The sequence below is a fragment of the Ciona intestinalis genome, chromosome 8 (assembly GCF_000224145.3).
Source record: "Ciona intestinalis chromosome 8, KH, whole genome shotgun sequence".
NCBI classification, from domain to species: Eukaryota; Metazoa; Chordata; class Ascidiacea; order Phlebobranchia; family Cionidae; genus Ciona; species Ciona intestinalis.
The window spans coordinates 5,904,106-5,917,808 of NC_020173.2; the positions used below are offsets into that span (position 1 = coordinate 5,904,106).

The window sequence follows — 13,703 nt, forward strand, 5'->3', positions numbered from 1 at the left end:
ACAGCCAGGTACTGCTAGCCTTATGAAAGGCATTTCAGTTAACAGCTATTATGATGAATCGACTTTACTTATACTAGTTAACTGTCGTATTGCCGCTAATTCCCTTATATTGGTTGTTTTAATTAACTTGATCTCCGCTATTGTATTTGAAAGAATAAATAAATTTATGCAAGTTTTACCGACTGAAGTTTTGAGGCTAAATCCTTTCTCTTCGTTGTTTTAGTAAATCTGATCTTCGCTACTGCATGACATCGTGTTTTTACGCACAATTTCCATCCAATTACTTTTAAATATGATATGGTGGGGGAGAATGGGACACCTTTCTATTCTATTTTCTCGTCCCATTTGGTAGTAAACAAAGAACATTCAATGAATTATAACACCGTATCCTCGCGACTCCCACAGATCGTTGTTAATTGTTTAAAACAGGATCAGGATATTTGAATATCATGTGCTGAAGGTGTCCCGTTTTCCCCCACCCTACTATATGTTATAGTGTTATACAATATTATGCGACGGTACATGTGCAACTAATTAACCCACAAAAAATCATTAAAGCAATACACATGTCGCACGTTCAATACCGAACTTCTACCTACAGTGTATACGGAGTGACTCGTGTCTGCTGATATAACATAATTCCCTTGCATTAACATTACCCTATGTTACGTATGCAGCAAGTACGTAAACGCTAACAATTGCTGCATATACTTGCAATCAACCGTAAATCACGTAACGGATGAATGTAACTTGTTTATCCTCGCCTCACGGGGCAACGATAGACGCTCAATGCTATAACATGGGTGTTCATTCTTGTATGGCTGACAGTTTAAGAGTAGAAACCGATTAAGGGCGGCTGGTTTGGATCAATTTCCGTTGAGTGTCTTGTCCAAGGAAACACATGCCCACACAGGTAGCTCGAACCAAAGAGCCCCAACCACTGTAAGAAGATGGGACACCTTTAGCACATGATGTACGAATATCCTGATCGTATTTTAAACAATTAACAAAGGTCTATGGGAGTCGCGAGGATACGGTTTTATGATTCTTTGAATGTTTTTTGTTTACTACCAAATGGGACGAGAAATTAAAATGAAAGTGTGTCCCATCTTCCCCCACCCTACTATATTTAGTAGATCTATATGCGACTACTTTAACAGTGTAAAACATACTAAAAACTTGTTCTGGTATGATTTATTGAAGATTCCTTCATGGCACAGTTACACTTATAATCTCTTGGGCAATTCAACATACAATCTCATGTCAACAAACATAACAACACAAGTACAAAGATGCTCACTTTGGCGCAATAAAGACAATTTGCACATGGGGTGCCTTGGGCACAATAAAATTAAAAGAATATCTACAAGGCATCGAACTAACTGTGGCGATGATTTTATAAATTCCAGGGTTGTTAAATTCCCAGCAATAAGTTGTGATAGTCGATAGTAGGTTCAGATTTTTTAAATTAAAGAATAAAAGGTTTTTATTATTGGAAATTGAAAGGGGTCCCTGAAAAATGTATGGGGGGTTATATATATATATAATATAAATCAATGCCGTGTATAATATAAATCAACGCCATGTTGAAGAGTAAATTGAAAGGTTGCTCTTTAGAATGTAAAAGAATGAATTTTCACTTTAATCCGACCGTTGCAACATGGTTCAAATTGTAAACTACTTTTGGAACAAACATATTTTCAGTGAAGTCCACGACTTCATTTACAGTGAAATTTCACTTTAATCTAACAAGTACTTGAACTGTCACATTATTAAAATTACAAACAAATTCTCAGTACAAACATATTTACAGCAAAGCTCCAACCATGTCTGCAGCATATTTATCAGGAATAACAGCACTTGCTACAACTGGGCCTTCAGTTTTGGTACTCCAAACCAATTTCCCTGATACAGCATTGAAGGCATAAAGATAATTGTCGCTGTTGCCGATATACAGAACTCCAGCTTTGTCCATGCGTGGACTTGCCATAAATGCATCCTTTGCTTTAAACTGCCACAATATTTTCCCATTATTCACGTTAACTGCATATAGAATGTTACCAACTGGGGAAAACAGCATGTTAAGGCCAGGCACCAACAGAGGGGTTGAAATAGTAGTTGATTCTTCATTTTCGGCGAGCTCTTTTTCCCATACAACAGACTTACCTTTAATGCTAATACACTGTACTGCCCCATATAAAGTGGTGACAATAATTTTATCATCATAAAACACAGGGGAGGCATCGCATGGTTCTTTTACATCCATTTTCCACACCAGCTTCCCAGTTTTAATATCAATCACATGAAGATATGCATCATAGGATGCAACGTATGCTAAACCATCCTTTTCTGAAATAGCAGGTGTAGCAAAGATAGAACTCTTGGTGCTGTAAGTCCAGATCTCTTTTCCATTAACCTTATCTAGCATTATAACTGTTGGGGTTTTATCTTTAAAAGTTTCTTCATTTGTTTTAACAGCGATAATTACCCCATCTTCGTGTATGTAAGGTGCAGCCCACAGTTCCCCTGCATAAAGCCCACTTTTCCATATTATCTTCCCATTATTGGAAACATCCAATGCATAAGCATGCATGTCTAAAGAAGAAATATAAAGCACTTGTTTCTCAGCATCCAATCTTAAAGGTGCAGTAACAGCATCACCTAATTGTTGCTTCCATAGAACTTCACCAGTAGACGCTTCAAACGCGTAAACAAAAGCGTCTTCGCCAGCTAAATATATTATTGGGTTCGATTCATCATTATTAAACACACCAGTAGAGCCGGCATCCTGACTTGTCTTATGTTTCCATACTACTGTACCATCCAAAGCGTTAAAAGCATAGAAGTAACCATCATCAGATCCAAGGTAAATCAAGTTATCAGTTGTGACATGTTGTGTGTCCGACTTTTTAACCGGCTTCTGCATTACATCTGCCACAGACTGGAGTTGGTTCGGGAATTCAAACATTTTTTCTTTTGCTCGGAACTCCGCATGTTGTACTGCACTTGCGGCAACTTTGTTGATATGATCGAGGTTCGGGACATTAAACACCTCCATCCAAATATTAAACCCAATGTTCGGCTGGCCGTACGAACGCACATGGTGCCACCAGTACTCGGGTACATACAGAACATCACCTGGCTCAGTTGTCACGTTATAAAACTGAATATTCTTAATCAAAGGATATTTTTCGATGTCAATATCTTCAGGGTTAATGGGCGACAATCCAGGCTGTAAATCTTGGTATGAATCTGCATAGGCATCCTCACTGGCAGTGTAGTTGGCTAACAACCAATCCTTTGTACCTTTAAGTTGGAAAAACAGATTCTCTGACCCATCATGGTGGAAAACAGAGGTTGCATTTGTGTTTGTGAAGAGCACAGTAGAAGCAGAAATCAATTTATGGATGGGTGGGGTATTAATAAAGTGTGGTAACGGTATATGGGACGTTAAGTCATGAGTAAGTGGTAATTCCGAGTCCCAGTAAAGTTTATTTGTTTCCAAAGTATCAATGAACTTACTGAACTCTAGCCTTGTTTCAGTTGACCAACCAGAAGTCCATATAGCTCGTTTGTATGCTTTACCATGGAAGCCGTGCATCTGCTCTTTTAGGAACGAAACATTGCCAACTTTCTCTATTGCTTCCAGCCAGGACTTCCCGCGTAGCTTGAACAACACAGGCTTGCCGGCGTAGAGAAAATCTTTCGAAAAGTCGAAAACTGACGGCTCAAAATCAAGCACTTTAACTGTATCTAAAACTGGGCGAAAACTATCCAGTTTTAATTTGTTACCATTTTCATTTGCAGTGCATAAGTGTAGCATAAGAACGCACACAAATGTTGCAACCCATGTCCAGTTCATGGTTTCAATACCCTTATTGCTGTAAAAATAAATAAATATTTTATATTTTTTGTATTATATATATAATATATATATATATATATATATATAATATATATATATATAATATTTCTATTTGAATAAAAGATGACGATGCCATTCAGGCGAAATAAATTTCTTTATTTCTACTAGTGGTTGGTCTTGATTTTTGTTTGTTACGTTTTCATAGAACCAGATCACTAAAAACTAAAAGAAATACAACTACTGCTAAATTTTTACCGCTGTAAAACTGTTCCTTTCTGTTATATCTATGGTTTATTATTTAATATCTTTACTAGAACTAGTAATTGAATATACATGTGTTGACATAAATAATTACAGATATTTATTGCTAAAGCATTGAACACCCATAAGACCATATAATATAGGTTAATTTATAAATAAATTGGTGCTAGTGAAGAATCTTCCCCCCACTTTCCGGTACATGGCAGAATAGGCTGGTGGAAAGTGTTAGGGGTTGGTGGTTAGGGGTTAGGTGTTGATGGTTGGGGGGTTAGTGGTTATAGGTTTAGGGGTCAGTGGTTAGGGATTAGCAAAAAAGGTGGGGGGAAGATCCTTCACTAGCACCAATAAATTTACCATTGCATAAGCCTAATACAGCCAACTTAACCGTGTCTAAACTGACTGTATACTGCTGTTGCTGCAAGACACATTGCATTATTTGCGTACCGACGTTCGGACGTCTTATACAGGGAACAGGTCGTCTTTATCAGGCTAAATGAAACTTAACAGCGCAAAATACTGGTACGGTAACATAAATGCCAGTAGAGCAGTTCAACGAAAGTTGTGTAACTCGTATAAGCTCTAAATGCGAACGTGATTAGAGGCCTGTAATACGCAGTACAGCGACGGGAAACGGTTATTCTATCCACGGCTTCCACACATATTATACTACGCTAATGCTTCCTGGGAAACATATGGACTTAGTTTGGATTAAAGTAATTGCACACGCGCTAGTTACTGCGCTTAAGCATTCATATCATCGCTGTTTTACTGCGTAAGCAGATTCGAACAACTCTAAGTTTCATGTCCACGAAAAAAATTACGGACTGGGTTTTACCCGAACTTGATAACGGAAATAGTTGAATTTATATATTTGACATTTTATGGGGACATAAGTTTACGGTTATGTTATTGCTAAAGCACTAATGTAATACTCAATTCCATGTTAAAATTGTGAGGATACGAATATATAATTCTGTAAATATTCTAATCTACTACCAACTGGGACGGTAAAGAGAATGAAAACGTGTCCTATCTTAGCCCGCCTTACTATAATACACAAGTATCTAACAACCGTTTTAACGTAAATGATATTTTGTATTGCAATTAACATTTAATTGAACATTAGATGAAAATCAAGACCATTTTACTTTTGAAGTAGTTAAGAAACGCGGGGTAGGGCATGTTTAACAAAACACGTCAGTAAGTGACAATTATAAACGATCGGAAAATGCGGCCGAAGTCGACAATTTTCTACTAATTATAAACATACAGTTCTATATAGAAACTCACTGTTGCCAGCTTAGTTGAACTGGCTGGCTCTCAGGAAACAATAAATACAAGGCGGCTTTAATATAACAGTCGTTCAACGGAGACCATTGTCGTTTTACTTGGAATTGTATTAATAGTAGAGTGGGGGAATATGGGACACCTATTCCATTAATTTTCTCGTCCCATTTGGTAGTAAACAAAGAACATTTAAAGAAACAGTTTTCTTGCGATTCCCATGGAATTGTTTAAAACACGATCAAGATAGTTGGACATTATGCGCTAAAGATGTCCCATCTTCCCTCACCCTACTATATATTAGTTCCTAATTATAAAAGCAAAGAAAAACGGAGAGGTCGTATTATGATGATGGGATATTTATTTAAAACACGCAAGCCACCTCATCTCTTACGTAAACTAATGTTTCTGTGAACCAACCAATGCCCGGGGCACGAAGAGTTGTCCTCAATGTAAAACTTGTCGGGTTACTTTTCAGTTGCGAAAGTCGAGACATTACATGAAAGGGCGCTGTAAATTTTAAAGCGATTTAAAAGGAATTTTAAAGAATATACTGAGCAATTTTAAAGTGTAGAATAGTTTTAATTTACATATATTTTTGTGGTAGAGTGTGTTTTAGTGATAGATTATATTTTATAGACGGATTTCTGTTAAGGAGTCAGCGGTATATAATTATTTGATTTAACCTAAATTTTTAAGAATACTTAGTAAAAAGACGCTAAATTTATTTTATGAAGGGCACAGTCCATATTAAAAGCTAACTTTTATAAAGCCAATACACATTTGTCGGTTTCTGTAAGTTTTAAAGTGCTGATTTACCCCGAATTCTAAAGAACACTTATAATTTTATGGCCGTATATACTTTATTTAATTCCGTGGTGCAGTCCGCATGTTTCATGCATTACCATTGTTACGAAGCTAAGATGTATAGTAGGGTGGGGAAAGATGGGACACCTTTTCATTCTCTTTTCTCGTCTCCTTTGGTATAGTAAACAAAGAAGATTTAACAAATTATAAAACCATATCTTTACGACTCCTATATAGACCGTTGTTAATTGTTTAAACATGATCAGCATTTTCAATATTATGTGCTAAAAGTGTCCCATTTTTTCCCAACTCTACTATATATTTTATTCGACAGTTTCAATCCACCAAGGTTAGAGCTGTTAAATTAGTAACTACCTTTACTGAAAATGGGAAAGCAATAAAGCTACGACCGCCTACCAAGTTAGCTGGGATAAATTTCACTTTTTAAAATTCAAACCAACGAATTATCAACATGGGAGGGCTATCTATGAAACCGGATGGTGACGTCCAGGGGTCCAAACTCGCTAGGAGGGTGGCGGAGAATGAAGCGACAGAAGTAAGGATAGCTCCCGAAGCTAGAGTAAAGGAAAAGAAAGAAAGCAAAATGAAGCTTGGTCCCTTTGAGTTTGATACAACTTACCCAAGGACTATCCCGGGTTTTGTGAGGATTGTGCAAGTGGTAAGTTATAATCTAAACGATGGGATAATTAGCACGTTTAAAAATGATCTAATCTATACTACGTGGGTGAGATCCTGCAAATGGCAATTTTATATTAGAATGGGGAAAGATGGGACATCTTTTTATTTTGTTTTTTCCGTCCTATTTGGTAGTAAACAAAGAACATTCAGAGAATTATACAACTATATCCCCACGACTCCCATATAGACAGGTATTAATTGATTAAAACACGATCTGAGTATTTGAACATTATGTTCTAAAGGTGTTCCATCTTTCCCCATTTTAATATAGCCTACCTCTAGAAGTCGCATTCATGTATACACGCAACATTGTTAACATTTTTCCTTCAAAATTAAAAAAAAACCCCGTGGCCCAGTGTTTATACTGCTCGTTTGTTTCTATTCTAGAGAATATTCATACACAATTTACGTTTCAGCTTACTCTTATCGTTGCCTTAGTATGTCTCATCATCGCGTCAAACTGGCCCGACAAAGGAACATACACATTCTACTGTTTGTTCCTCGTGTTCGGGATTCTTATAAGCGGATATCTGTTGTTCACTGTCATGGCTTCAAGCAGAGGGAAAACGTTTCTATTCGGTATGTTGAGAAGTTGGACATTATACATATACACGCATATAAGTCTGCTACCATTGGGGGTGTATGTGGCATTGACTAGAGTGCTAGACATTTAACGGCAATGACTTAAACCAATTTGTTCCTTTGGGTATTCTAATTTGTCAGCCATACACATGAAAACATTTCAATAAAAAATAATCACCTACGAAGTTACATACGCGTAACTCTCTACTAGGTGTATGAAACATCCGTATTTAACGACAGTTGTTGCCCCGCCACGCAAGGATAAATAAGTAACTTGATGAGAATTAATGAAAATCATTATTGCAGTAGCTAACCGCTATTCGTATAACACATATAGTAGGGTGGGGGGGAGATGGGACACCTTTTCAACCTAATTTCTCGTACAATTTGGTAGTAAACAAAGAACATTTGAAGATTTATAAAACCGTATCTTCGCGACTATCATAGACCGTTGTTTAGTGTTTAAAACAGGATCAGGATATTTGGATGTTATTTGCTAAAGGTGTCCCATCTCCCCCACCCTACTATGCCCCCTTGCCATATAAAACAACTATCCAATAATTTATATTGCACCGTTATTTCCTTTTCTTGTAACCAATAAAGTTTTAAACGACATTTCAACTTTTACGGCACATTATAAAACTGCTTTCGTGAAACAAGACATACAGTGCGCATCTTAAACCTATAACCTTCTAAGTTACAAACATAACGACCATGTAGTTTTACTAACTGTGCATTTTGTTTTCAGGTCTCTCTTGGATTACCACGGTAAGTAAATAAAATTTAAAGTTTTTCGTGATACAAAAATCTTTATTGGTTAGGCATTTTCGCATTGTGGTATTTGAAGTGTAATTTAATTATTAGCTATAGTAGATTGGGGTAAGATGGAACATGTTTTCATTCCCTTTTATCGTCCTATATTTGGTAATAAACAAAGAACACTTTAAAAATTGTATATGCTAACGGTATTCCATCTTACCCGACAGTACTTTTTGTATGATTAAGAAAATCTGTATCGAAATTTAAAACCAATGATCTTACTTATTCTGGTCCCTAAAGTGATAAGAGCTTGCCTCGATGCGCCAAGGACGGACACGCGGTGTATATGAAGCAAAACACTCGTGTTTCTGCGACTATTTTTGCCACGCCACGCGCAGATAAACAAGTTTATTCATTACAGGAACTTATATACTTCGCGTTGTTCGGTTTACTCATATTTATTGGGGCTTGCCTCGCTGCAAGTAAGTCAGCTGGGAACGCAGGATTGAACGCATCGTCGGTGAGTATTATATATATAGGCTACTATGTGTATACAACGTTTTTTTGGGGGGTCATACCTTTTTTTTGTTTTTTTGCTAATTCTCTTCTCTTCGTTGTTGTAATTAATTTGATTTTCGCTATCGTATTTAAAATACGTTATCGAACTATATATTTTTCCTAAAATGGCATCATCAGTCTCTCAGCCAAATAGCGAGGCGTTATTTAATCTTTATACGTCTCTATACACAGGCGTTCGGTTTCATCTCTATCATCACGTTCGCTTATTACTTCTGGATAACTTGGAAACTTCGTGGATCAGAAGAAGAAGAAGATGTTAAAGTTGAAGACAAGAACGAAGTTGAATCAGGGAGGAAGTCGGTTGCGTCATCAGGGTCAAGAAATGTGGAGGAAAATGAAGAACGTCGCCCGGAGAGTCAGCACAGTATAAGGTAATACACCACCGGTGGAAATCTACTTTCGCTGTCATAATATTGATCAGTTGTTATCACAGTATAGTAGGATGGGAAAAACATGGCACCTTTAGCACATAATTTCCAAATATTCTGATCGTGTTTTAAACAATTAAAAACGGTCTATGGGAGTCGTGGGGTTACGGTTTTAAAATTCTTCGAATGTGCTTTGTTTACTACCAAATGGGACGGGAAAATATACTGAAAAAGTGTCCCATCTTTCACTCCCTACTATATATTGTAATGGGTTCGTCGCTGTGGTTAAAACGCTGGCTCTATTTTGATACAACCAATACACATGTTTCATGCTATTCTATATATGCCAGACGTCTTGCCCCGGGGCACAGCGGTGATTACACACTTGCTTAAACTGGAGAATAAGAGGTCGAGGCTTTGATACCTTTATAGAACTGTGTTCTTTGGCAGGATACATAGCGGTAATTGCTCAAACACAGTGGTCACTAATGGGTTGTCAAATTGTCAGCCACACATTAAAAAAACATCTCACAAAGTTAAAGCGGACACGAAGTGTATAAAACAGGAGTTTTAACGACTGTCATTGCTCCACCACGGGAGGAAAGTTAAGATACATTCATTCACTGCAATTTAAAATGAAGTAATTATTTACAGTTCTTTTTTTTTTCAGGCGATTCCCGTCGGTTAGTTCACTCCCTCCCCACCTAACCGACCAGATTTACGAGAACGGCAATAACCCTCCCCAAGATACTGTAAGCTTCCATCAACGCCCTCACAGGTATGTGAATATACCGGCGTTGAATTTACGCTATACCAATATATTTGAGTGACGAACCAGTAACCCAGTGACAGGCGCGCTAACTATACTGTGCCATCAGAATATAACGAAGTCACTTCCGCATACTATATGGTACCACGGCGCCGTATAGACACAATGTCTTTTGAAGATATGTTTCTGATTAAAACTTATATGTTTAATTGAATAGTTTATTATTCACTGTTTGTAGGGTGTTACGGTCACGCTTTTATAGAACAAGTTATGTGTTTCTAAGTTATTCATTAGCGTGTTATAACGACTGTTGTTTTCCTTATTTTTTTTGCATTTTCGTTTTTAAACCCGACCCGACCTTCGTTGATATAAATGGCGTTGAATTTCAACATTAATATCATAATTGCAAGATACTTGGCTTCAAACCTTGAACAAAATGCGCCGCGGGGTGAAATCATACGTGTTCATGCTAACCTGAGTGTGTTGTTTTGTAACTTAACCTGCTGTAGGGACGTTTAAACTATCATTATATTGGAGATGACTAACGGATAAGAAATTCTTGTTATCGTCGAACAACCCTATTCAAAAATAGGGCAATACATTTTACGCGGACACGTTTTCCAAAATAATATGCTTTGATTATTAATTAGTTTCTTCCTATGTGGTTTAGCAGCAAGCATTTTTAACCGATGTCATTCGTTTTGTTCTTGGTGTTATAACTGTTGTTGCCCCACAACGCAAGGATAAATAAGTTACATTCATTCATTCTTATAACTCACTATTCTTAAAATATCTAAACCACCTTATACATCTATTCTACGTTAGTGAAGTTTCAATCAGTCTTTGCGTTTCTTATTACAGCGCTTCAGAGAAAGACTCTGCATACAGCGAAGGCGAGTTAACCCCAACCCGAGGAAAGGTTATACCACCTAAGATGCGACGAACGGGCAGTGGGTATGGTATGGACCATCCTGAGATGTCAAACGTATTGCATCGTCAACCATTGTCACATATGACGCATCGGTACGGGAGAAGCGGGGAAAACAGGTGAAGTTTGCAAGCTTTGGTAACAGTATGGCTGGAGTTAGTAAGATAATTCTGATGCTGGTTCCACCAGACATAATTATTTGTGCATACACGGCTTTAGCTCAAATAAAAGGCAGTTTTAAATGTGTTAATATTGATATTATTGGCGACGCACGTGTCGTGGGTAAGATGATTGCATTGTAACTGGAAGGATACCGGGTTGGATGCCTGACCTTGGGCAAGAGATTTAACGTTTCTTGTTTCCGATGGATTGGATTTCAGGGTAATGAGCCAACTGGGCATAAAACTCAGGTCTCATAGCGTGTGGCATAAATGACGCTAAAATTTACCTCCATTGACAATATCGTAACTGCTACAATTGAGAAGGTTTAAATATACGTTTACACTTTTGCATTTATTCTATAGAAATGCATACGGATACCCACGAGAGCTTGCCACCAGTTCGTTTGTAAACCAGGGATTCCAACCTAATGTGTCAAGATTTGAGACTGACGATCTTCACCGATCAAGGGGCGGCAAAAAGTCGATGCCAGATTGGCTGAGGGCCGCACTTGGTGAAGAGGTTGGGCAAGATAACATGGAAGATGAGGAGAGCCAAGACTTTGGTCCTCCACACATGACGAGGAACGCAACGATGCCCTCGATTAAACAGAAAGAGTTTCCTCTTCTTAATACATCAGATGAGGAGTCGATATGTTATCCCTCTATTTCACAAAACGGTGGATTAATCAGTAGAGAGGCATTTAGATCAAGGCAACATCAGACTCTTCCACATGGTAAGAGGAGAAGAAGAAGAAGCACGGGTACAGGGATCAAGTCCCACCATTCCCACCACCATGGACACCATCAACACCAAAGACATCACCGTCATGGGAGCAAAAGGTCAAGCCACCATCACGGGAGAAGACGTCATCATGAACATCATCACCATCATAGAGGGAGGCACCCACCCAATGGAGCACATGAGGATTACTTGCGTAAAGTAATGGGAAATGATGAGCTTGTTATGAGAGGAGGACATGACCCTCATGATCTCAGAAGAGATGACAAGCTCCCTGGGTTCCAGCCACACCAAGGGAAGCCTATTGAGACAGGTAAGAGGAGAGTTATCCCAGAGCAACCAATATCAATCCAGTTCCCAGAGCATTCAAGGTGGGAGGATGAAGGGATGATGGAAAAGTATTTCTCTGGACATCAAAGGGATTAATTTGTAACAACTGAACTGAACTGAACTGAACTAGATGTATGGACAAGAATTATCTCTTGGATAAAAAGGCATTTAAAGATTAAACCAACATGATTCTGGTCTTCTGGATATGTCTAAATCCGGATTAGCATTCAAATGTTGGATAAACATCAAAGGAATGAAACTCATCAACATGTTTAATCTAATCATGGAAATAAAACTTGAGTAAGTGAAAAAGTGTTTCAAACATTGGAAATACATTAAATGAATATTCTTCTGCTTCAGCATTTGTAAATATAAGGTGCACATTTAACTTCAGGAAGATTGGTGCTGCACCCATGGATCGTCTGCACTTTATTTAGCCAAATTGCACCTATAGATCATTTGACTTCATAAAGCTTATGATTGTAGCTTGGTTAAAGTTACTTCACACGCATGGCGCTTTTGAATTAGAAAACTAATTCTCTATGCAGTATATTTAATATATATATATATATAGATTGCAGTTGTTTAGAATAATTGTGGTTTATAAATATATTTATTTAAAGTTTTCTTAAAAATTTATAGCATTTATTAAACACAAGAACGCAGCCTATATATATGGCACTTCATTTTCAAACGTTTGGTTATAAAACTAAAACCATCTAAGTGGTATGTTATATACATGTAGACTGTTATGTTTGTAATGAAACTGAACCACCCATGTTTTATGCACCTTAATGTTGGGCAAGGCTCCGACATAACTTTGGTGTAGCTAGCTACATGGCGCATATTTGTGTAATTGGTTATTAAGTATTTTGTGCCTGTTTATCTTTGAATTATGATTCTGTATGAAATTTAGCTTTTTTAGCTACTTGGTAGTAGACGCTTTGATTCTTTTCTTATCGCACAAATATATTTGAAGTAAAAATACCGCAGTCGAGTTGATCATTAAAACAAGCTACAAACCAGCAAAACGTCAATTATTGTCGTGGTAACGATAAAACAAAACATAAACGCTCACAAAGGTACATATGACTAGACGAACACGAGTTGTATGAAATAGGACATCTGTGTTATAACTTATAACAACTACCGTTGCTTCCCCACGAGAAGATTAATAAGTTAAAATGATTAATTTTGTTTCATATTACGCTAAACAATGAGCAGACTGCAGGTACATAGCTACACACGATACACACTTACGTTTCAATCGGGTTTCGTTTCAGTCAGGTTTGCTAGCTTTAACTCTTGTTCCAAAGGATCATAGCAGTTATATTCAGTTGCACATAGTGGGCACGGGGTGTATGAAACAGAACACCGCTGTTGTAACTTCTGTCATTGCCCGCCACACGAGGATAGCTAAAGCGCATTCATTTATTTAACTAAAAGGGGAATAGTTTTTGTAAATTTTTCCAGTGGGTAAGTCCCGAAATCTTTATAACAGATAGTACAACGGTTTTAAGTGTCAAATTTGTTTTATTAATAAAGGCAGTGGCAATTTAAAACTGCAATAGA

General features: G+C 37.5%; 2 protein-coding genes across 3 annotated transcripts; one reads left to right on the plus strand and one right to left on the minus strand.

Moving 5' to 3' along the window:
- Nucleotides 1–1,178: 1,178 nt before the first annotated feature.
- Nucleotides 1,179–13,529, minus strand: LOC108949712. Of its 2 annotated transcripts, none has more exons than XM_026835471.1 (2): nt 13,403–13,529; nt 1,179–3,881 (listed from the first exon to the last, which is right to left on the minus strand). In XM_026835471.1, exon 2 carries the CDS (start codon nt 3,860–3,862, stop codon nt 1,808–1,810), a length of 2,055 nt encoding a protein of 684 aa, XP_026691272.1. In that variant the 5' UTR covers nt 3,863–3,881; nt 13,403–13,529; the 3' UTR covers nt 1,179–1,807. The 2 variants fall into 2 exon arrangements, with proteins under 2 accessions (XP_026691272.1, XP_018668578.1); XM_018813033.2 differs by having other exon boundaries at nt 13,392–13,527.
- Nucleotides 6,533–13,123, plus strand: LOC100185716. The gene is made up of 8 exons (XM_002122739.4): nt 6,533–6,896; nt 7,333–7,495; nt 8,247–8,266; nt 8,679–8,777; nt 9,008–9,207; nt 9,875–9,982; nt 10,835–11,020; nt 11,426–13,123. Exons 1-8 carry the CDS (start codon nt 6,690–6,692, stop codon nt 12,225–12,227), a joined length of 1,785 nt encoding a protein of 594 aa, XP_002122775.1. The 5' UTR covers nt 6,533–6,689; the 3' UTR covers nt 12,228–13,123.
- Nucleotides 13,530–13,703: the final 174 nt, after the last annotated feature.